A 23,278-nucleotide genomic window follows, 5' to 3' on the forward strand; every position below is an offset into this window, starting at 1 on the left:
GCGATCCAGTTTTAGACAGCACCATTGATTCACATTCGGACAAAACAATATACATGCATACGAAAATGGTTCGGCTGTGTGTATTCAATTTGATTTAAATCGTGATTAATTGAAATCGAATTTGTGTCATTTACTAGGGCATACCAATTCCATTTCCAGTTGTACCTTTGAATGATGTGCAATCATGAAAGTAAGAGCGGTGCTGTGTCTATGACACAAACACGAGACACCTTTCAGTTTGGTCAGTAATTTCGTGAAACGCGTCATATGTGTGCATCTTTGATTTGCATAAAAATGGTTCATTACCATTTGTGATTGCGGTATTAAGAAATCGATGGACGAATTGGAATTGTTTCACGTGTTTCATGAAGCACACATGCACACACGTCTGACCGTGTTCAATAATATGCTATATATTCAATTGAACTCACTTTCCTTCTTATGAATGAGATTGAAAATTAAGTACGCCATAAACCGACGACATAATACGTGCATTAATGAATCATAGGATATCAAGTGTATTTGCAGCCTATTATTATTGATTTACTATAATCTCTTGGTGATTATAGTGCGCTTTTTTGTCCTTTGGATCGTTAAATTTTTATTTCCTCTTTGAATGGGCTATCAAGTCTATCCAAACGTTCAAATTCATGGTCAATGAACACGTTACCCTGAAAACCGATTTAAAGTGCAAACCAAAGTGAAATAAAAACATGCGTTTCGTATCAATTTTTTTGTTGTAAAAAAAACTTGAAGTAAATCATTTTATTCAATTGGGTTTTCATCATTTTCACCAAAACAGATTTTTAATTCTTGACCTAAATTATGTACAGAAAAAAAAAATAATAATTTTGTGGCATGGACGTGTAATATTTACATGGGAAGCGATCGTAAATAAATACTGGTAGAAATTATTTTCTTTTAAATAATAAACAAAAATAGAATTATCGATGAAAAATTCGAGGAAAATGTTATAAATGTTGTTGGTTTTTTTTTTTGGTTAATTTCAACAATCGATCTGGTCAAAGAAATCTTTCGTTAAATATAAACAAATTCCTTAATTTCTGTTGTTGTTGTTGTTGTGAGGCGAAACTGTTGTTTGTGATGGTCAGTGATGAAACCATAATTTTTTGTGTTTGTTTAGTGCCATATGACGAAGAGTTTCTTGATTAACTGCTTCGCGCATTGACTACATTTGAGCTTAATTTCGAGACTGATTCACGACGATTTTACACGACTATTTAGTAGTAGTGTCCGTATGTGTATGGTGAAGCATATGATTTCACAATTGGAGCAGCTACGGCATGTGAAACGACAGCGGGTGCAACTGTTTCAAAATGGATTTTCGGGAAATAAATTAATTATGGTGTTTTTTTTTGTTTGTTCATAGGCGAATCAATCCGAAACACAACATTGAACCGAATATTTACCAGCGTGGTGGACAACTGGAGCAGCATAAGCGGCATGAACTGGAGCAGCATAAGCGGCATGAACTGGAGCAGCATAAGCGGCATGGACTGGAGCAGCATAAGCAGCAACTGGGTGGATTGATGATGAGATCTGAAAATGAAGTGTTAGACATGTGATTATTTAGCATGTGGAAAATCAATTGTTATCACTTTTCAATTATATCCAAGCGAATGAACAACAAATTAAAATATTCGGATCCTGCTCATATTTGCAGTTTGAGCTTATTTGTTTGCCCGTAGTTGCAATATTGCAGCCATATTGGATCAATTGAATTCATCCAAAATGGAAAAAAGTGCACAAAATTTCGTGTCGATAAAAGGATAAAATGATGGAACAATTTACCTTGTAGGTGTTTGCATATGAGGTGGCTGCTGGAATAACAGTCTTAGCGACGACTGGTGCGTGGTATGCGGCGTATGCTGGTGCAACTGTAACAAAGATTCAAAGATGATACGACTTATAAAAAGGCTTGTCAATTTGGTTAAAATCCTTAGCCCTTAATTTACCTGTCTTAACAACGGCTGGGGCATGGTAGGCTCCATAGGTGACAGCTGGAGCGTGAGCAACTACAGCTGGTGCAGTGTATCCGTATGGTGAGGCGTATGGTGCAGCGTATGGTGCAGCGTATGGTGAATAAGCTGGAAGAAGACCTGCTGAGGCGGCAGCAAAGCAGACCAATGACAACACCAACTGCAATCGAACAAAAAGAATAATTGAACACTGGAACAGGACTTGGTTTCTCATTTCACTATGGCACTATTCTGAAGAGAATCTCCGATCGAAGTCTAACAGTCACTATCCGAATATTATCCGTTACCAAAGACCGATTAATTTTATTTTGCACAGAATCCAAACAGAGCACAATACTGCATATTATAACGGTTGGATCATTTGAATTTGATCAATTGGCGGGCAATTTGTTATTCGCTTTGGCAATTGAAATGTTCGTTAGCGACTTTATTGGATTTATTCACGCGATAATTTTGATATATTTTTTTCTATTTCCTCGACTTAGAAAAACAAACAGCACAGTTCTTGACTTAGGCAAAACAAAAATGCAATTCTAAACTTAAGAGGAAAAATAAATCTGTTTCTATTTCTCTTGAATCCGAAGTGTGGCTAAACCAAAAACTCACCAATTTATACATTTTGCTTTCGGTTTTGGTTAGTTGTTCTACGGTTAAGATACTTAAAACGAATGTGCTTTGATTGACCCCAGTCGCGCTATTTATACGATTAAAGATTCTACGGCGGCACAACTTCTCTCCCATCCGAAAAATCAAAATGTGCACCTAAACAACAACAACAACAACTCTGCCACCAACGAAACGCAATGCAAAAATTGATGGCAACTGAAACAGATAGATAGAGAGAGCCGTAATGTGGCTGAATAAAAAGAATTACGCGCACGACAAACAGTGGTTGTGTGTTATCCATATGTTGGATACATATGCATATGGAATTGCGCGCGCGTACACACATTGTTGAAAACAATCAACGCTTAAGCGCGAATGAACGACCAACAAAAACATGAAAACGAACTCGTTTGCTTCTTTCCTTCAGTCGTTTCTTGTATCGAATTATTTTTTACTTCTTATTTATTAAATCAATGTTGCTAGTTTGCTTCGGCCTAATGCTATGGATGTGTGCGTCGTGCTTTACGCATACGCATTGCCTGTACCTGGCCCAATAGCTAGCAGTAGACATCGTTCAAAATTCAAAGCGCACATTATCGAACTTGAAGCATTGGATATTGAAAGAAAACAACAACAACGACAAACCAATACGGTTCTTGGTTTTAAAAATACATCGCCCAACACGATCCGTACAAATAATGGCAAAAATTCAAATTAACAATAGACTTTGGTGCCTCGTTGATCTGTTTGTGCGCGAGCTAACAGTTTTTGGCACAGCCATTGATTAAGAGCGTGCAGAAAAAGAAATATTCCCACAAGCATTGCGGTGCGGTGCAATGGAGCTGGTGCTGGCGCTGCAGCCAGACATGTTATTAACACTCGTGTAAAGTGTTCAAAAGAGTGAGATTGTCGGTGCATTTGGTGCGCACGAAACAATTATATGTGTTTTTTTCCTCTGATGTATTTGCAACATACACACTCACTCACAAACACACATTTTATTTTTTGTCGAACTCGGAACAAGGGCCAAAGACCACGACAAATAAATCCAAAAAAAACGAACAGCAACAAACACAACAACAACCAATTCAATCTCTTTCTCTTTCCGCTCAACAACAAACGCAACAACGTCAAAGATTTTCCCCGATTACATTTAAAACCACCGCTGAAGTTGCCATGCCACTCATGACTAGATTAGAAGACAAATCCCAAACAAACACCAACAAACCATGGCACAAGCAACAAAATGTCTTTATTCGTGTCATTATTAGAGCCCATTAGGCATATAAGAGGCAAATATTTATGAAAATTGAGCAGAAAATCCAAGAGTGTTTCATTTAACAATAACGCTAACGATATTCCAATTCAATGTAAAAGCTAACACTCGTGTCAATATTACAAGTTAATCAGTCAAGTTGCGAATTGTGAATTTTACATGGGTGCTAACGGTACTTGTGTATCTGTTCGTCTTGCTGGTTTTTCTTTTTGATTTTTCGTTGTAGAGTGCTTAGGCACGGCATTGGCACTTTGTTTTTGTCTGGCTGGCATCGAATGTGCATTTGGCACAATAGACGTCGATGACGACGACGACGACCACAACAAAAACAACAGCATACGATACACATAGTCGATCGATGTTCGATACCGCCGGCTAAGAAATGGTAAAAATTCAATTGGATATGCCCAAAAGTGTCTGTCTCGAACACCGAAAACATTCTACACATATATTCGGCAAGAGCAAAACGAAAACAACAACAAAAACATACTACGCTAAGCCCAATCACGATATTACGTAAGGTTGCGACGACGACGACGACGACGGCAAAATGTTAAAAACAATTGCACCAACAAACAACAATTGCACCGCAATGCTGTGCAGTACATGACATTAGAATTCAGCTGTAGAGCGTGCCGGCCCACGTTGTGTTGCAATTTATGCACATTTTGTAGGTTTGACCGTCAAAAAAAAAACATACCATATTGTCAGCATTCAATTCGCAATTGTCAATTAAGATCGTATCCGCTAATTGATGCCCTATGATTGTGAATCGATCATAGCTGTCTCAGGTAAATTCTTCTGGTTTCTCTTTCGGTCGGAAAATCACTTAAATTTCACGAAGCTGAAATCATAGTGATTTTGTTGGTAAAATGAATTAAAACAACCGAGAAAATTGGCGAAAATTTCATTGATTCAGTGCAGGTTCCATAAGTTAGGCTAATTAAAAATACACGTCGATTAAGGTTAATTTGGATCATGTGATTTTTCACATTTTATATGAAATTCGATCACAAATAATGATTAATCGGTTCAAAGCCGAAAGAAAATGCTTGTTGGTGTGTGTGTTAGATGTGGTGCGTGAGAGCAAAAAAGAGACAAAGCGAATGCGTTTCGAGTTAATACAATTTCGATGTCGGCGTGGTCGTCCTGACATGTGCAAAAACCACCGTATTCCATTGCATATACGGATTAATCATAATAATCGAACACATTTTACTATAGTGCGCTTTATGGAACAATGAAAAATATAATCAACTGGCGGACTGTGTGTGACATTCGTACGTTTAATTCGCATTTTTTCGATCATTTTTTTTTTCGTCTGTTTCTTCGGTTTGCTCAGCACTTTTTTTTTCGACATAGATTCTGTATCGATAAAATTTTAATTGAATTGAATTTCAGTTGTTGCTGTTGTTGTTTGTCGTGGTCGCTGCTGCTGCTATTGTTCTAATTCATTCTGAGACAGTTGCCACGAGCATGTTCATTTGTCAGAATGTTTGTAAAGTTTGTGGCATGGAAGTGTAACGAAAAGTCAATCTCATTTTTTCAACGATCGATCGTTAAGTTCGGTGGAGAGAAAAAAAAATTGTCACATGAGCTGAGCGTTCATGCGTTATGATGTTAAGCGTGAAAAATTCAATAGGTGTTTTAAGGCCATCATACTTTTATTAAATGCATATGATTGCTCTATTTTCTTGGTCAATCGAAAGGTCAGAGAGAGAGAGAGAGAGAGAGAGAAAGTCAACTGACTTGCACAATTTCCCCACATGATTCTTAACACATTTCAAATAGCTCAAATCATACACCAACGGATAAAAGTCAATTGAATCATTTACAACTTACCTCAAGACAAGCAAAAAAAAACTACATTTTTCCCGAAACTTCTCGGGAAATACGCATAAATTGGCATTACTCTATTACCTGGTTTCATTTTCATTGATTTGCAATATCAATGCGACGAAGAGAAAAAAAAGCCGCAAAAAATATTAAAATATCAATGTGAGCAAACAAAAACATGTGAAACTTGAATTTAAACTGTTGCCGCTGATGATTGCAATTGATAAACTATTATTGGCTTCCATATGCGTGGCAATTACTGTCAACACGTTGACTTTGTCGTTTTATAGCATTTTACCCATAATTATTGGAGATTAGTGATAATTGATGACGAACAAGCAAAAAATACAACACACACACAACAACCATCATACATACGATCACTTAAAATTAGTTCTGCGCCGTCAGCTCTAGAGCACATAGTTGAGAATGGTCCGAATGTATTTGATTCAATGATTTTCCTTGAAGGAAATCGAATCCTATCATGAACGCTGTTGATGTTGTTTTTTTTCGTGATTTTTCGATTATGCATGTTATTCCGCACCAATGAAATGTACCATTGTAATTGATAAATGATTACTTGGTCGTTTGCATGCAAAGCTGACGTTAATATAAAAAAAATGAAACAGAATATGTGAAGAAAACGCACAACAAAATCATTGAGAATTGTGAGTGCACGTCAATGGGGGAAAATCAACATTGAGCGCGATTTTTTCGAACGGAAAGAGTGTACTCAAGTATTTGGGTCTTATGTGCGTGTTTTCATTTGGCTGACCACTTCGACATCAATGGGCTCAAATATTTCAACATCATTTACGCACGTCTTATATTCCGATTCTCTTCTCATACGATCGCGCGACTCTTTTTTTCCCTTCACACACTTCAAAAACGGCATATATTAGCAGCAGATGCGGCATATGTGGTGATATTTCGAAATTTGTGGCTTGTTATTCCATCGATTTGATTTGGCTTTTTCTTCTTTTTTGAAGTTTTGTTTTTTTTTTGGTGTGAATAGCAACGGATTTGAGTCGTTCGATTCCATTTTTCAACGGAAACCAGTGCAACGTAAACTACTAACTTAGTAGTATTAAGTAGACGGTCATGCATCCAATTTAACGATATGTGTATGTATGCTTGATTCTTGGAAAACCTACAACAAAATATGTAGGTATGTGCAGTTGCATCAAAGAAATGGTCACCATACACGCGATTGATGCGATTGAAACAGCAAACAGACGGGGCCCGGACAAAACTGAGAGCATATCGCACGAGAGATGTTCACACATGGACCTTCATTCATCCAATGTCCATTAACAAAAACCGATTTTCAATTTAATAATAATAATTCGATCTTAAAAATCCAAGCAATTTTTTAATTGAACCACTAACGCAATAAAAATATGACCAAATTCCATAATTGCTGAGAAATATGTTGTGCGTGAGCACGACACTGACTTCATTCACTTTGGTATGGCGGTTGATTTTGTTGCTGTTTGTTATTTTGCTATGGGCACCGAATAGACCTGCATTCAACTTCTAATTTGCCATGTTTCTACTTTGCGTTGAGCTTTTATGCTATACACAAATCATTTCTGCGGACGATTTTGTCATAAATTTGTTGCGTTTTTTCCCCTCTCGCTACAACTTGCATTTTTTGTTCTGTTTGCATTCGATCAATCGACCGGTGTGCGTATGTGCTCGCATCAATTCGAATTGAAACATATGCGCTTTACGGAAAATCGCATTTTTCTTTCAACAACAAACAAACAAACACCATATAAGCGTGAAATGCTGATACTGATGGAAATTATAATACTTTTGGACACAAACGACGAGTGTCAGGATTACGAATTTCAATTTTATGTCCCAAATAATTGAAGAGATTATTACGAAATTCTCTGATTTGAATATAGCTGAAAAAAAAGCAGTAAACGAAGAAAAAAAACATGCTACCCATTTACTGTGCGAACAGCCTAAATCAACACCTAGATCGCATAGAAAATTGCTCAAAATCTTTGTTTTCCACATGAAAATTACGAGCGATTTGCGACACACACACAAATTAATAGGGTTTTAATCATTAGCGATAAAATCGTTAAATAACTTTTCATCTGCTTGTGCTCATGCATTCGACATTCAGCATTCGGTATTTGTGCATGTGCACAACCGTGTTGGATATGTGGTGGCCACAGACGAAGCGAGGTCTACAAATCGCAAACAAAGTAGCAAACAACGACACAAAAATAAATGGGCATTTCGGTGTTGAATGCAAAACGAAGGAATAAAAACATCGAACTTGTTCTGGGCTGTTGTTAATTAAATGTCTATCACAATTAATTGATTTCGGCTTAGCGTAAGTGAGTTTTGCTGCTTTTTTTTCTTTCTTTCTCTCGTCCGCTTCATATTTTGAATTTCTGTCGCTGTCGGTGATTGAAATTGGTTCAGTCGAGGGAAAAATGAAATAGGTACACCGAATGTGTACATATAGCTACAGCTAGAGCTACAGCTATATGTTATAACGATACTGTCATTAACGCACTCCATAAATTTTTCTTGAACAACAATCAAAATGCAAAACATGCATAAGTTATCAGTTTAGATTAAGAACAAAAAGGGGCGAATGCTAAATATTATTTACGCAATGTTATGTGTTGTTGACGATTTTTTTCTGTTCGCCTTTCCTCCATTCAGTTTTTTTCTCTTTCGTTTCTCGATAGAAGCAAAATAAAACGCTATTTGTTGCTCAATCGATGCAACGACGACGACGGTATTGCTGATTCAACAACGTTTATGCGCAACAAACGGTCGGTGTTGGTTTTTCTGCACGGTTCACTCTTGTATTCGATTGGATAAACATTGGAAAAATCCTGTAACATATAATTTATTTAGTTGGGCTTGCTGTGAGCGCAATTGTACGCGTATGGCTCACATTTGAACATGTTGTGTGCGAGCTTAATTGGTTCAAATGGTAAAATTATAACAAGAGCACGGCATTTTACGTATCTCAAGAAATGAAATGTGCGCTATTCAACCCTGTACTATCTGGACATCGTACAGCCATGCAATATAATGAAGCGATATTTTGTTGCCATTGTTGTATGATCATGCACGATCACTCTTTCTCCTCACAACTGAAACGGAGAGAGCGATCGAAACATCGATGAAATGTCCCACTTATTGTTGATATATATTGTCTTTAGGCTGGAAAGGTACTTGCTAGAAAATGCTTGCATTTCGGTTCTGTGTGTGTATGTGTGTGTGTGTCTCTGTTCCATCTGAAATCTATTCAAGGCGGTGCATAATCATTGTCACCTTTAACAAAACCCAATGTAAACACTCGAGTCACTCGTAACTTACTCGACGATTCGTAATCAAAATAAGCAGAGTAAGGTTGCCACAATTTTCAATCGTTGTATCGGAGCACTGCTTTTATTATTGCCATTTGTTGTTGGTTTTTAATTTCAAAGTATGTGTGACCAAGAACGCATGTGACACTTTGCACAGGCGTTTCGTATCATTTTTCGCGAAGCAAAAACATAAAATAAATTGAATTTTCAACAATTCGCAACGAGAGATTTTGTGTGCGGCCGTCGCATAGATTTATTTATACGTCGCCCATTTTTCATATTGACTTATACCACCGTTGACTATTATTATTCGATTTTTGATTAATATTGTTGTTTTGTCGTTGTCGGTTACTTCTTTCGCATTCTTGCGGCGGTGTTTTTTCTCTTCTTGGTCGGTTCAATTCTCCGTTTTTTTTTTCTACTTCTTTCATTAATGGTCGAATGTTTTCAATACAATGGCTACGAATTTTTCGCGCATAAAAATTAAATATTGAATGTGAGCAGCAGCATATCGATTGCATAATAACGTTGGTTTGTTAGTTTGGAAAAGGCAAAAATCAGAATGCACTGACTGAAGTCAAACGGGTAAACGTTTAATTGAATGGCATAAATGTCAAAAGATCGCCACATCGAATGACATCTTCTTCCGAACGAATCTTCTTTCAATGGAATCGTCCATTTTTTTTCTCACTGTATCTACGCTCCAGTTAAACCAGACCATCTGCATCAAATTGACTAACCAAAGTGGGTGAATATCGATGCGACAATAGCAAGAAGATACCTACACAACGACAACATATTCCCAACCGTCAACAGATCAATCGATATGGAAAACAGCTAATAAGACATCAGACTAAATACATAAATTTACGTCGTCATGACGTTGCTTGGTATTGCTTGCTGTCCATACTGGTTGCTGTTGTGGTCTCAATATGATTTATGAAATTCGTTTCAATGGATTTTCTCAAGTAATTTATTTGGCAAAACAAATAACATTAATAATAATTATATATGTATTGCAATGGATATTGCACTTGGATTGGACGCAAAGTGAGACTCGAATCAGAGCAACGAGATGGTAAAAGGGTTAAACAGACATTATGCAGCTACTTTGGATATATGCCCATAGGCAATAAGAACAATTGTCTCTAATGAATTGAAACGAAAGCGAGATCAACAAGAGTCTGAATTTCGAGGTGATTTTATCACAACCGATCTGGCGGCTTGGCTTGGCCTATAAGGTCTCTCTATCTCTCTGTGTTTAATTCGCTGGTGTTTGTGTTGCATTACATTTTGAAGAAATGGCAAATGGCTATTGTTGGTTGTGTGGTTGTGCGCACGCGGCCCAAAACCTATTACAAAATCATATTCTTATATTTATGAGTTCGTGCCGTGCACGCCGAGTGAAATATTACAACTTCTGTAGTGTCGGTGTGTTTTGCTGTTATGCCGCGGACCGACGTGAGCAACAACAAAAAGATGGAAAACAAAACAACAACAACAGCCAACTAAACAATACCGTAATTATTGCATTTCAGATAACAGATTAACGCTAGTAGATAAACAAATATACTTTTTTTTCGTTTCTGCCCAAGAAATTCAAAATATGACCGCTAATACGTCGTATGCAAATGCCGTTCGCGCGCAAACTTGAACGAAATTGCAGAATTTACCTTTGTTTTCTTGGTTGCACCATAACATGTTCGATGTAAAATGAAACCTAAGCCAAAGTAGCTAAATAGACGCATATTTTCATTTCACAATATTCTCTCTTTAGTTATTTCGTTCAGTTTTTCTATAAAGTTAGAACCAGAATAAATGACACATGAAGTAAAATGGTAAATGCGAATTGTAATTAGTAATTGATTTTCTTCTATTTGTATATAGTCCATCTCGTAGCTGCACAACAGGTACACTCTGTGGTCACGTTTGACGTTTACTTTGCCCTGTTTTTATTCTTTTCAACAACAAATCATACACATTCTGTGTAGTTCGGTACACTGTACACAGAAATTCCAGATGGCACCAGCTGTATTGAATCGCTAGTTGCACAGCTACGGTCCATCTCTCCAGAATTTGGCTAATGTCCTGCAAAAAGTGATAGAAAAAAGGGGAGAATTATCACCCTTCATATAAATGCTAAACATTTCAAATTTAGTCAACATAAACAATAAATGTTTTTTATTTTGTTTTTGCTTTGAGTCGTAAATTGCAACAATAAAATGTGTGTTTTTGAGCAGTTTCATTTTATACTGGATTTTTAATTGTACTCATTTTTTTCCAAACATAAAGAACAAATTCAATATTAGCATCTTACCCAATTATTTATCTCTATTGATTCAAAATTCGCCGGTTGAACAGATCCTCGATTTCTTCGATTTCCTTTCTGGCTTGTTCAATTCTCTCTCCTTGTTGTTCAATTCTCTCTGCGGTTTGTTAAATTCTGTCTATTAACATGCAAATATGAATCATCGAATGATGTTTTTTAAAGTTATGCAAGTTAATTTATGAACAATTAGTGTCAATTCTACGTAATAATAAAAAGCAAATATTGTTGTTATAATTTCAATTTAATCCGAATCTTTAGATTAGATAAGCAATTTAATCCGATAAATGCAATTCGTGTCAATTCAAACAATACATTTCAAAGAATTCAAATAGGTCAGTCTAACTCAGCTGACAAAACTGATGTAACGTAGTAAATAAGAAGTTTAATAAAATTCAGTCTCGACTCAACTGAGTTAAAACTAACAACTCTTTCCTTATTGTCATTCGATAACGTCGCAATTGACATTCGATCCTTCGACTGTGAGCTCTGGTTTGTCGAATACTCTCTGCTGTTTGTCGAATACTCTCTGCTGTTTGTCGAATACTCTCTGCTATTCGATAAGCCTATTCCCTGATTTTTTCAAGTTCCTTTCTGTCCAACATTTTCTCGGGTTGGCTTCAAAATGACATATTTTGTTTATTCGGGTGGATTTCCTCTGCCAATCGTTTAGTTTCATTGCCCATCATTTCATCATCTGTAGTTGCAGACATAGATAAAATTATGAAATGATAAAATGAGTTGAAATTTGCGGGTAACATACATATGAAACTAATTTGTCCTTTAGCCATTTTCAACTGAACTCTAAAACTTACTTGATCTCTTCATTTTCGGGATAATTGAACTGGCCTCTCGTTTTGTTCTCTCCGAATCGAATTTATATGTTTTCGATATTATGGTTGATATTTTTTTTTATGAAATTACAGTACACCTCTCAATTTGCAAAATGATCACTAATTGTTATGGTTAACTTTTTGTTTGATTTATTATTATTTGATGTAACAAAATTTGCAACAAAAACGAACTGACTTCGAACAAAAATAAACACATACTGCATGCCAGGACACAAATTTGAAATATTAAATAAAAAAAAGTCATCTGTGCCTTGTGCGTTTGCTGTATGAGGGCAGCAGTTAACAATGCAAATTGGTCGGTAATGAAGATTCAACTTTTATGTTTACCTTTTTTTAATGGTTCTAGTCCTCCTTCAATGCAATTCGCTCTCTTATCTCATTTTGAAGAAATGAAAAATGGTTTTTATTATGCATATTTGAAAAAATTCGTTGGTCCGTCGCATGCAAACACCGTTGATACTCAAGCTTGAACGAAACTGCAGAACTCACCTTTGTCTTTTCTTCTGTTACAGAATATGCTTCATTTGCATTAAAATCAAAATTAAACTTTAGCCAAACAGACGCATTTTCATTACTGTGGTTTTTATTTATTTTGCTGATTTTTTTCATTAGAAAAGCCAGAATCAGAATGGCACATGATTGCTTCATGGTAAATTCTTTCATATTAAAACAATATACGAATATAAATGTGAATTTAGTTGTAAATTATGAAATTGGTTTCTCTTTTATTTGCCATAGTTCAAGGTTGTCGTTTTATCAATATTTTCAACAAAACAATATAAAGACGACAATTTTCATTTGTTTTCTTTTCCGGAATCAATTGAATCATTTGGAATCATTCAGACTCGATGGATATGGAATTTTTACTCTGAATTCTGATCCCTTGATTCGGATTATGATTTCTTTTCGCTATTTGTTGATGCATTGATAATTCTCATAATAGAAAATAATTTCACGATCAAAATATTCATAGTTTTTTTTTAAATCTAATATCCAAAAAAAAAATTAGTTTCAGTTTTTGAATAAAAAAAAAAGAATTTTAGGAAAAAGAGTGTTTGTGATTTGTTCGTTTTAAATGACTAATTTCAATATGTGAATTTCAAGTGTTTGCTTTGTTCTGCTTCCGACTTTTTAATCGTTCCATCGCCTGTCTTCGTTTTTCGGCAATTTCTTCGGAAGTACACTTTCTCGTTTGCGATGATGAAAATGCTGGAATAAAAAAAAAACAAAATTTTTTTGTTCGATCAATCATCAATATTCATTCAGGATCTACTCAAAATGACCGCACACAAGAATCAGACAAACATTAATCAGCGATCGTACTCACCCGAATTTGGTTTAACCGAAATGTGATTGTTGTTGTTCGCTGCCGATGGTCGACTGATGGAGGTGTTTGTGATGGGCATACTCTCGTGTCGTATGAAACTCTTTCGATTCAGATTGCTATTCACATAGCTGGACTGTTGTGGCACAAAGGTTTTTGTGGCTGTTGATGATGCGTTGGATTTTTGTGGTTGTTGCGGCATTGATTTGTGTCTGGTGAATTTGGCCGATGTGTTGAGCGTGCTTGGGATGTCAACATCGAAATCTTTCACCAAATCATCGAAAAAATCATCATCATCTTCGGCAGCAATATTCCAATTACTGCCACTGCTATTACTGCTGCCGCTTGCTTTGATCTCTGGCGCTGAGCTCGCTTTTTTCACGCTCGTTTGCATTTGATTGGTGGTCATTGTTTCACTAGCCTTTTTTTGTTCGGTTGGCATTTTGCATGTCAATAAGATCTGATCAAAATCCGAATCATTTAACAAATCATCGGCAATATTATCGTCCAGTCCGTAGTTATTTGTCTGAGATAGTGTCTTTGCTTCTGGCTCTGCTTTTTCCATCATATGAACATCTAAACTATCACTACATCTAGCATCTGTATGTTGATTGAAGATATTTGCCTGAGCAACACCTTTCATATTGGTTGGATAGCCCGTATCCGATGTCGCCGTCGACGTCGCCGCCGCCTCTGTCATTGACTTATCGTTATTAAAATTATCACATGATGTATCTGACTCGATGTCGAATTGGATTTTACGCATTTCCTCTTGAAATTTGTAAAGGCCTTTTGGTGAATGGGTCTCTGGTTCGGAAATTACCATGGGCAACACACCAGCTCCTGTTGTACCATTTTGATTGTCGCTACTGTTTCGCTTCAGTCGTTGCAAATTCTGCAAATGTGGCGAATTATTTGTTATCGATCGCCTCAGTTTCGATGCTTTGTTCGTGGGGCGAATAGGTGTACCCTCGTTGTTCCATCGCCAAGATATATTGATGGATTCTTGTGACAGCACCGGTGAATCATCGTTCATCATATTTGCATGGTCCAACATAAATCGATTCCGTCTCGTTGGTGTGCTGATCATATTCACCGTATCCTGCATCGTCTCCTTCGTTAGCAAATGCACATTCTTGCCAACCGATGCTTTCGGCGATGAATCTAAAAGAAACATTGCCATAGTTTAATTATACGTGGAGTATGTATATGGATTTTTGATTGCTACACAAACATATTGCACTGGGTATCGATCCAAAAACCAATCGAATCAAACCTATATTTTGCACTTACCTACGCCGATGCGCTTCTTTTTCGTTAACATCACAGCTGAATTTCTTTGTGTATTCTTTGTTCCTAAACACAAAATATTTTACGCTCACATAGAGGCCAATGGTTGTTTGGGCTTGTTTCACTTGTCGTGCCGTGGCCGATTCGAGCACAGAAACAAAAGAAAATCGTTTGTCGACGACCGAACGAATTGTCAAACTGACATTTATAACACAACTGTACAATCACACCACGTCTACGAACAATGTTCCAACAGTTAAAGCAGGTAAACTCAACAAATCTTATTCCAAAATCCAGCAGAAATTCCCTGAAGATGCGCTCTGCAATGCGATCGCAACGAGTAAGTGTGTTTTTGTTTAATGTTGTTTTTTGTCCCTGCACTGCGTTCAATTGTCAGTTAATCGTTGACTTTGCCGCACTTTTACTGCCGTACAATGGTTTTTTGTTTGTTTGTTACGGTGGTAGTATTGAATTCGCCCGATGGCCATTTTTACCGGTTGGCTGCAGTGACAGTTCGGTGTTTTTGAATTTGCCGTTTTATTCCCAAGTCAATGTTGTTCTAATTTCTTGGAAATTCGAATCGTTTCATGGAAAAGAATTTATTTTGCAATAATCTTTTCGTCTCATCTGTGTATGCCAAATTAAATATCTATGAAGTGACATCGAAAATTCTTATCGATCCTTTTTTTCTTTCGAAATTATCGGTAGATATCTTCAGCGGTTCATTTTTTCTCGTTTTTTATATTCTATTGATAAGGTAGGTCTTTCTAGATCTATTCATTTCGGGCAACATTTTATCTGGTACAAAACGAAAATAGCTGAAAATAATGATTCTGAAGAGAAAAAAAGAGAGCCGAAGAGACCATGGTTTCAAATGATCAAATAAAATCACTGGCATTAACCCATTTTGCTTGGAACGCAACTTCACTTATCTGGATTAAGAACACCTACTTAGTATATCGGACACTGATAAATACCTTAAATCGGCTAATCATAAGCCATTCGTTTGAAAATTATTGGTTCTACCTACTTAACCCAAACCTTGGTCTTGAAATATTTTTTTTCGGTTTTTTTTCTTCTGAAAATGCTTCTTTTGATCAAAAACTTCGCTTTTCCAGGTGTGTGTGTGTGTGTGTGTGTGTGTAGGAATTCGGATTTTTTTTTCTGCGAAATTTCACGTGTGGAAGAAGTTTTTGAAAAATTATTTCTCCCCCATCTTAGGTTTTTGATCGTTCTGGCTGTTAATTTTATTGCAAAACTCTATTACAAAACAGCTGATATCAATTGAAAAAACATTTCGGAACGATATTAAAAATTAGTTAGAAGAATGCAAAATAGGCAAATCGCAATCGCTTCGAAATGATTTTTTAAAATCAATAGCACAAATGGTGTGTTCGCTTATGGTTTGAGAATTGATTTTGTTCAAGTTTTTTTTATTTGCTTTTAATTTCTGTAAAAGTTTATTGATCTACAATAATCTTACTCATAACGTCAAGAGGTGTTCAAATCAACATTATAAGCACCATTAAGTCGATATCGAAAAATTAATCGAATCTTGTAATCTCTGTATAAATATGTCAAAACACTTCAGGGTGCAAATTGATGAGTTCAACAAAGTAGCGAATTGTATGAGTCTGATACTTCCGAACGAACACTTGAAACATACAGATCAGCATTTTTTGCTATTGATTATAAATAAAATATCAGATAATAGTCAAGAAAAATTGACTGCACAAAAACCTTTAAAACTTATGTATAATAAAAAAATATACACGTTTTAAATCTTGCGATAACGAATACAGTAGGAACAGCTTATCTTGATCTTGGGATTGCGATGCATGTTTGCGTATATTGTCTCTTTAGGGAATTCATTCGAGTCTACTTATTTTGATACGCTTCTGAATATTTCTTCTTTGTTTTAAATATTTCTATCGATAAGATTGAGAGTAGAGCATATTTGAATGATTTTGTATTGGAAGAAATCTCCAATCCAGAAAAATCATTCCAATTTTTGTTTGAATCCAATTTTCATTTCCATGCAGCAAAAGGAACTATCGATCAAAGATGCAAACGGTATTTTTTATGCAGAGCACTTGTTGCGAGTTCCCAAATTATCTTATGATAATGACTTGAGCGAATCCAATATATTAAATCCGCAATTTATTCGAAACGCTCATTTGTACGTGAGATGTATGTTTTGGTTAATCATTGTTTAGAAATTTGTGGCCTTCATGGTATGACGGTAAATGTTTGCTGACTGATGACTCTGTGAACATTGTGTAATATTTAATGTCAATTTCATTTCAGGACTTGGTTCGGTTTGATAGCCCAACTTTTTTTAAAGGCATCGATTTCTTCGATCTCATCCATACGGCAAAATTGGAATTCTTATTCAAGTGAATGTTTGAAAAAAAAAATCGAAAAAGAATAAAACTATAGAAAATGTACTTACAGTTATAATTTTCAATTTACTGGCTACCTCACCCTGCTTTTATATGTATCAAATGAGAAAATCTTAACAAAGTCAATTCTCATATCGAAAGTAAACACAAAACTTGTGATACCAATTTTGCACGAATAATTTCCGAGCGATTTCAATGTGCCAATTTTGCATTTCTTCAACTAATTTTTACATCGCTCCCAGTGTATCCCAGTAAACCACATATTTCGTAAGAGAATCTTAAGAGGATTTCGAACTAAAATCATGACATAAATGTGAAGTGTGGTCATTTATGTCATGATAACCATTTAAAAAATTACTTCAGTTAAATTGGGTTTCAGAATTTGTGCTGCAATCATCATTTTACTGAACATGAGCCGCATGTATGTGGATCCACTTGAACGCTTTGTATCAAATGCAATGTGCTATTTCAGCGAATTCTAGTTCATTATTCAGCTGAACGTTCTATAGTGAGGATCGTGCAAAAAAGTTTTATTATTTTGCAATCATTGTCATTGATTTATTAAAATGGCTTCAAAAATATCAACAAAAAAACTGACCGAATCGGAAAGTGGTGGTAGGTTCATATTTAAAATAGTTTGCGTGATTTTCTGTTTCACATTGTGCATTGAATTTTCGTTTCGCGTTGATCTTACAGAAATTGATGCCAAAAAAGAAGAAGCAAACGGTAAAGAGGAGCAACTGAAAGGAGATGAAAAAGCAGTATCGGTATCTGAAAGCAGTAATTCATCAACTAAAAATGACGATACAACTTCGACTGCTCGTTCGATGTCAGAATATGTTGATGAGATAAATAAAACGTTTGGTGACGCATCGTTGACGAAAAAAACCATTTCTGAAGTAATAAACAGTGATTTCATGAAACAACTTGCTGCTGATACAGAAAATTTAACCGAAGAAGAAAAATTGAAAATGTGGGAAGGCTACTCTCTCGAAGATGTTTATGGGTTTTAGATAAAAATGACATAAATTGTTCAGCCATTTCCTGAAAATCGCCTTTTATCTCATATTCTTGCTGCACGTAAATTTGATTGACCACCGACAGGGTTGCTTCACCAACCCCGTTTTGGAATAGTTCAAAATAGCTAAAGAATTGCTCAGCAATTTTGGATTTATCTTCGTTCAAATGAAGGCCCTTTTTCAATTCGTCCAAAGTATTTCCGTCAGCTGCTTGTGACAATAGCACGAGTGTACTTGCCACCGAGAACGGTGAAATAATCATATTTCCGCTGGCTGATTTGACACATTGCTACAATAAGATATGTTATATGTAATAACATCATCATTTACTTCTATAATATTTTCAATATTTTTGGATTTTCGTACAAACCTGATACAGATCCGAAGCAAAGTGAGATATACCCTTATTCAACTCGTTATGTGTATTATCTAACTCGGATTTTGTCAAACCTAATAATATAAATTTGATCGCCAAACTCAATAAAAATTCTTCTGTCGCCTTTTTTCTTCATCATAAAATAAATACCCTTGTTGCTCATTTTTTGAATTGAGTTCCCCATTCTGGTCTGGAAATTATTTGAACTAATGGTTCAAACCGAGTTTTTCGACTTTTTTATTTTCTTTATACTACGGTCGCTTGCAATAGATTAGTCAGAATAATTGCCGATTTACTGAAAATAATTCGGCTCGATCTGCCCGCAAGTTGACATGTGGGGGGTTTAGAGCGAAAATGCTATACAGAAAAGTTGAGCGGAAAATGTCCATGATGAATGAGCGGAAAAGGGATAGCTATATAGTAAACTGTATAGTAAACTATAGTGAACTTTATAGCTATCTCTTTTCATTTGAAATTTTTCCTCTCAACTTTTCTGTATAACATTTTCGCTCTAAACCCCTCATATATTTCTAAGTCTATTTGAAAAGTGCAAAGGGGCCACAGTTTTTTTTTCAACTTCTTTCAGAGATGACTTTGACGCACCCAATTGCGCTACAGCGCACCCGAGTATTTTTGTTGTTTTTTCGTTCTACTTTAGCTTTTTGGCCAAAATTTTTTTTAAATATTATTTTGTGTAACATAACGGAGAAGAGCTTACATTACCTGCTCCCGGTATTCGCATTAACCAAATAGAAGTACTATTTGGTTTTTGGATTTTCGTACAAACCTGATACAGAAAAAAGATACAGATCCAAAGCAAAGTGAGATATATCCTTGGCTAACTCGTTCTTTCAACCTAATAATATAAGTTCAATTGCCAAATTCAATAAAAATTCTTCTTTTGCCTTTTTTCTTCATCATAAATTGGATACCCTTGTTGCTCATTTTTTGGAATAAGTTTTCCATTCTGTTCTAGAAATTATCTGCACCAGTGACCTAACCGAATCGTTCGATCTTTTAATTCTCTTTATACTACGATGGCTTGCAATAGATTATTCACTTCCAAAAAAATTCAGAATTCATTATTGTTCTATTGTTGACGTCATACTGTTATCCGACGTTACATATATGAATATTCAATTGTGTGCTTAACTGTCAAAACTTGTACTTTATGTCAGAGTCAGGTGATATTATTTTTGCACAATCATAAAGTTAATGTTGATAATGACAAATGGAAATTTCAACTTATTTATTTCAAACGCTGATTAAACTGGAAAAACCCACCTAAGCAATTAAGATTGTGGTATATGGGGCTGTAGTAGATCACTTTAAAATGTGTACATTTGCTATTGCTAAATGGATCAAGATTCATCAACATTCATTTTGTATTTATTGTTCATTTTGTGTTTATATTTCAAAATATATTTTTATATTGAAAGTATCAAATTTTAAGGGTTTTGCGCCATTGCGTATAAAAAATTTAAAAAATGCGCAGAAAAAAAATTCAAACTAAACACAAATATTAATGATTTAGAAAACTAATTTTATGATAATGGCTTTAGAAACTTTAAAACTTCTGAATAAATAGCATGAATTACTAAATGTGATAGAAACAGCAGAGAAATTTACTTCAATTATTTTTGTTTTTGGCGCTATCGCTTTAAAAAGAAAGGTTTTTGTTTAATGTTGCCATACTCTCTTTGCCGTACATTGTTTTTAAAAAAATGGTTTGTCATATTGGCAGCATTGAACTCGCCCGTCGACCATTTTTACCGGTTGGCTGCAGTGACAGTTCCATTCGCTGTTTGACTTTGTGTGTATATTTTCTTCGTTGTGCCCTCTTTTTTAAGCACGGTCTATGCATTTGACAGTTTCGTTAAGTGTAATAAACGATGATGTGTAATGGCAAACCGATTCCACCAATTTGATAATATTTTACATTATTGTTACTTACTTTCGAATCATATCAATTAAATTTTTTATACGCGAAATTGGTTGTGTGTTAGCGTGGCTAGGGCCAAATTTTACACAAAACCATGAATTACAATGCAAAACACGGTGATGGAGCACGTAAGTCATGCGTAAAGAATATGGCAAATAGTCTATTTATAATCGAATGTGTTGCAAAATTAAATTAAAACCCAACACAACCGAGAAAAATTTGTGTGTTGACACGCTTTGTTTGAAATGTAATTTGGTTTTTTTTTTGTTATAACGCCGATTTTTTATTCGTTTCCATTGTAGCTGGTGTTCGGCGGATTCAACGAGTCAGCGATGTGAATGCCATGGGCTATTCGGCGCCACTTCCATCGCAACAACAGAATCAATTTGCACCGAATGCGTTCGGTGCGGAAAGTAGCAATGCCGCTCCATACAATTACAATGATCAAATAAACATGGATCAAAATAGTTCGTTTGCGCCAAATTATTCGAATCAACCACAACCCAACCAATACTATGATCCATATAGTAATGCGGCACCACAGTATGGGCAAACTGCACCGGTACCAACATCATCACTACAGCAGCCAATTTCTGCATCGGGTCCAACCATTTTCAATCCGAACGCACCGAATCCGGCGAACAATTTTCCCAGTCAGTTTTCCATGTTGCAACAACCGATGGTACAAGACATGGCGTTGCAGTATGGTCAACGATTGGCCGATCAGGGTAAACAGTTGGTCGAAACGCAAATCGAAAAATATGTACCAGTGACACGATTGAAATACTACTTTGCTGTCGACAACAATTATGTCGTTCGGAAACTGATTTTGCTTCTGTTTCCATTTCATCATCGGGTGAGTGTTATTAATTTGTTTTTTTTTTTAATTCGAAATGAACACAGAATTCTGGTTGACCATTTTATTTGAATTTATTTTTTTTTTCAATTAATTTTTCAATGAATTTCTCTTCAGGATTGGTCATTGAAGTATGATCAAGATAATCCGGTTCAGCCACGTTATGATTTAAACGCTCCCGATTTGTATATTCCAACCATGGCATATATTACATTCATCGTTTTGGCTGGTCTTGTTATGGGTATGTTTTAGATTTTCAGCAACATTCATTCGTGATTTCCCTAATTTATGCTTATGCTCATTTTTTTTTAAATAGGTATGCAAAACAAATTTACACCATCAGAGTTGGGTGTAATTTCGTCGAGTGCATTTGCATACACCTTGGTTGAACTAATTGCTTATTGGCTCACACTATACATATTTAATTTGTCGGCCACAATGAAATTACTTGACCTCTTGGCATTTTCGGGCTACAAATTCGTAGCGATCAATTTGTGCATTTTAGTTAGCATCGTATTTAAGAGTTTTGGATATTATTTGGCATTGCTTTACACCGGATTCTCGCTTTGCTTCTTTTTGGTAAGTAAATCTAGAACACACACATATATATTTTATCGTTTTCTGTTTCTAATCATTTCGTCTATTTTCGTTTCTTTCACAGTTGCGTACGTTAAAGGCGAAAATGATGCGAGAATCAACGGGCGCCGCTTCCTATGATGCATACGGAAACGTTCAACAAGCTGATGTACATACCGATTATTCTATTGGACGAAAGCGTAAACTGTATTTTCTGCTCTTTATTTCATTTGCCCAACCACTGTTATCGTTTTGGTTGTCATGGCATTTGATTCCCAGCAAAACTGTTGAAGCAGCGGTGACGGTCCAATAAAAAAGCAAAAAAATCTCTACCCGAAACAGGAAACGATTTTTTTTTCTCCAAAATTACTCATTAGAAAATCACATCGTTGCAATTAAAAACAAAACAAAGCGTTGATGGGCCATTTCGAAAATGCATTTTCTTTTTCTTTTTGTTCGCTATTGGTTGTTTCTTTTTTTCATTCTTTAGCGATTAATTTGTTCCACTCCTTCCACATAAATCGCTAAATGATTTCTATTAATATATACCTAATAAAAAACATATTTTTAATACATAGACTTTTTGATTTTTGACTTGAATCGCTTTTTAGAATAAACATCCATGAAACTGTAAAAAAATAAATCAAACCGAACATAAATTCATTTTGCCCATTTTCTTTTGTGGAAAAATACTCCATTTCTGATAGGTGAATGAACTGAAAATGTACATATCATATGTGCAAGTGAAACGCATCAAATCAACATTTTATTGGATCTGTGCGTAACCTTTTTTTGTCACTATCTCCCCATAGTAACAGCCAATAAGTGTTCATTTTCCATAGCAATTCCATGTATTGACAATTTCAGCGATAATAAAAATTGAATTCCCAAATATTCGTAGTCTAAATGCAGAAATTCTAAATGGTTTCGTTGAAATATGATCGTGAAAATGAAGTACTTTTCGTTCTCCATTAAATTTGCTTTTCATTCATCATTCTAACTGAAATATTTAGATGCATCACATTCAAGTGTTCGCTTTTGTTTGTTCCCATTCTTTCCAACTGTTCGAAGGATGATTGTTTATGGCGCAAATTTGAGAGAATGATAAATTGATATGAACCCTACATCGAAGAAAAACAAAACAAAATCCAAACGAAGAGAATCACATGGAAAGGAAGTCATTTTTGTGTCTATCATTTGACGAGATAAAAAACATAATGATAACGAAACTAACGAGACCCCATTCTA

The 23,278-nt window shown here is 35.5% G+C and overlaps 3 protein-coding genes and 2 long non-coding RNA genes across 6 annotated transcripts; 2 read left to right on the plus strand and 3 right to left on the minus strand.

Moving 5' to 3' along the window:
* Window positions 1-725: 725 nt before the first annotated feature.
* Window positions 726-2,753, minus strand: LOC129577899 (cuticle protein 38-like). The gene is made up of 5 exons (XM_055465728.1): window positions 2,607-2,753; window positions 1,977-2,160; window positions 1,813-1,898; window positions 1,431-1,560; window positions 726-1,327 (listed from the first exon to the last, which is right to left on the minus strand). Exons 1-5 carry the CDS (start codon window positions 2,739-2,741, stop codon window positions 1,242-1,244), a joined length of 621 nt encoding a protein of 206 aa, XP_055321703.1. The 5' UTR covers window positions 2,742-2,753; the 3' UTR covers window positions 726-1,241.
* Window positions 2,754-10,565: 7,812 nt separating this feature from the next.
* LOC129577903 (uncharacterized) lies at window positions 10,566-12,431 on the minus strand. 2 transcript variants are annotated; one of them, XR_008689053.1, is made up of 3 exons: window positions 12,207-12,431; window positions 11,383-12,088; window positions 10,566-11,153 (listed from the first exon to the last, which is right to left on the minus strand). It is a non-coding gene; the product is annotated as an uncharacterized LOC129577903 (long non-coding RNA). The 2 variants fall into 2 exon arrangements; XR_008689054.1 differs by having other exon boundaries at window positions 12,155-12,211.
* A 379-nt stretch (window positions 12,432-12,810) lies between these two features.
* On the minus strand, window positions 12,811-16,709 carry LOC129577904 (uncharacterized). Its single transcript, XM_055465733.1, has 3 exons — window positions 14,863-16,709; window positions 13,573-14,733; window positions 12,811-13,454 (listed from the first exon to the last, which is right to left on the minus strand). The coding sequence occupies exons 1-3, from the start codon at window positions 14,891-14,893 to the stop codon at window positions 13,345-13,347; spliced, it is 1,302 nt and encodes a 433-aa protein (XP_055321708.1). The 5' UTR covers window positions 14,894-16,709; the 3' UTR covers window positions 12,811-13,344.
* Window positions 16,710-16,759: 50 nt separating this feature from the next.
* Window positions 16,760-18,297, plus strand: LOC129577905 (uncharacterized). Its single transcript, XR_008689055.1, has 3 exons — window positions 16,760-17,101; window positions 17,167-17,876; window positions 17,958-18,297. It is a non-coding gene; the product is annotated as an uncharacterized LOC129577905 (long non-coding RNA).
* A 2,112-nt stretch (window positions 18,298-20,409) lies between these two features.
* On the plus strand, window positions 20,410-22,609 carry LOC129577913 (protein YIF1B). The gene is made up of 5 exons (XM_055465758.1): window positions 20,410-20,726; window positions 20,901-21,454; window positions 21,572-21,695; window positions 21,771-22,033; window positions 22,116-22,609. Exons 1-5 carry the CDS (start codon window positions 20,693-20,695, stop codon window positions 22,341-22,343), a joined length of 1,203 nt encoding a protein of 400 aa, XP_055321733.1. The 5' UTR covers window positions 20,410-20,692; the 3' UTR covers window positions 22,344-22,609.
* The last annotated feature ends 669 nt before the right edge of the window (window positions 22,610-23,278 follow it).

The sequence above is a fragment of the Sitodiplosis mosellana genome, unplaced genomic scaffold (genome assembly GCF_009176505.1).
Source record: "Sitodiplosis mosellana isolate CC-2019 unplaced genomic scaffold, AAFC_SMos_1.0 Smas_scaffold_6226, whole genome shotgun sequence".
Taxonomy (NCBI): domain Eukaryota; kingdom Metazoa; phylum Arthropoda; class Insecta; order Diptera; family Cecidomyiidae; genus Sitodiplosis; species Sitodiplosis mosellana.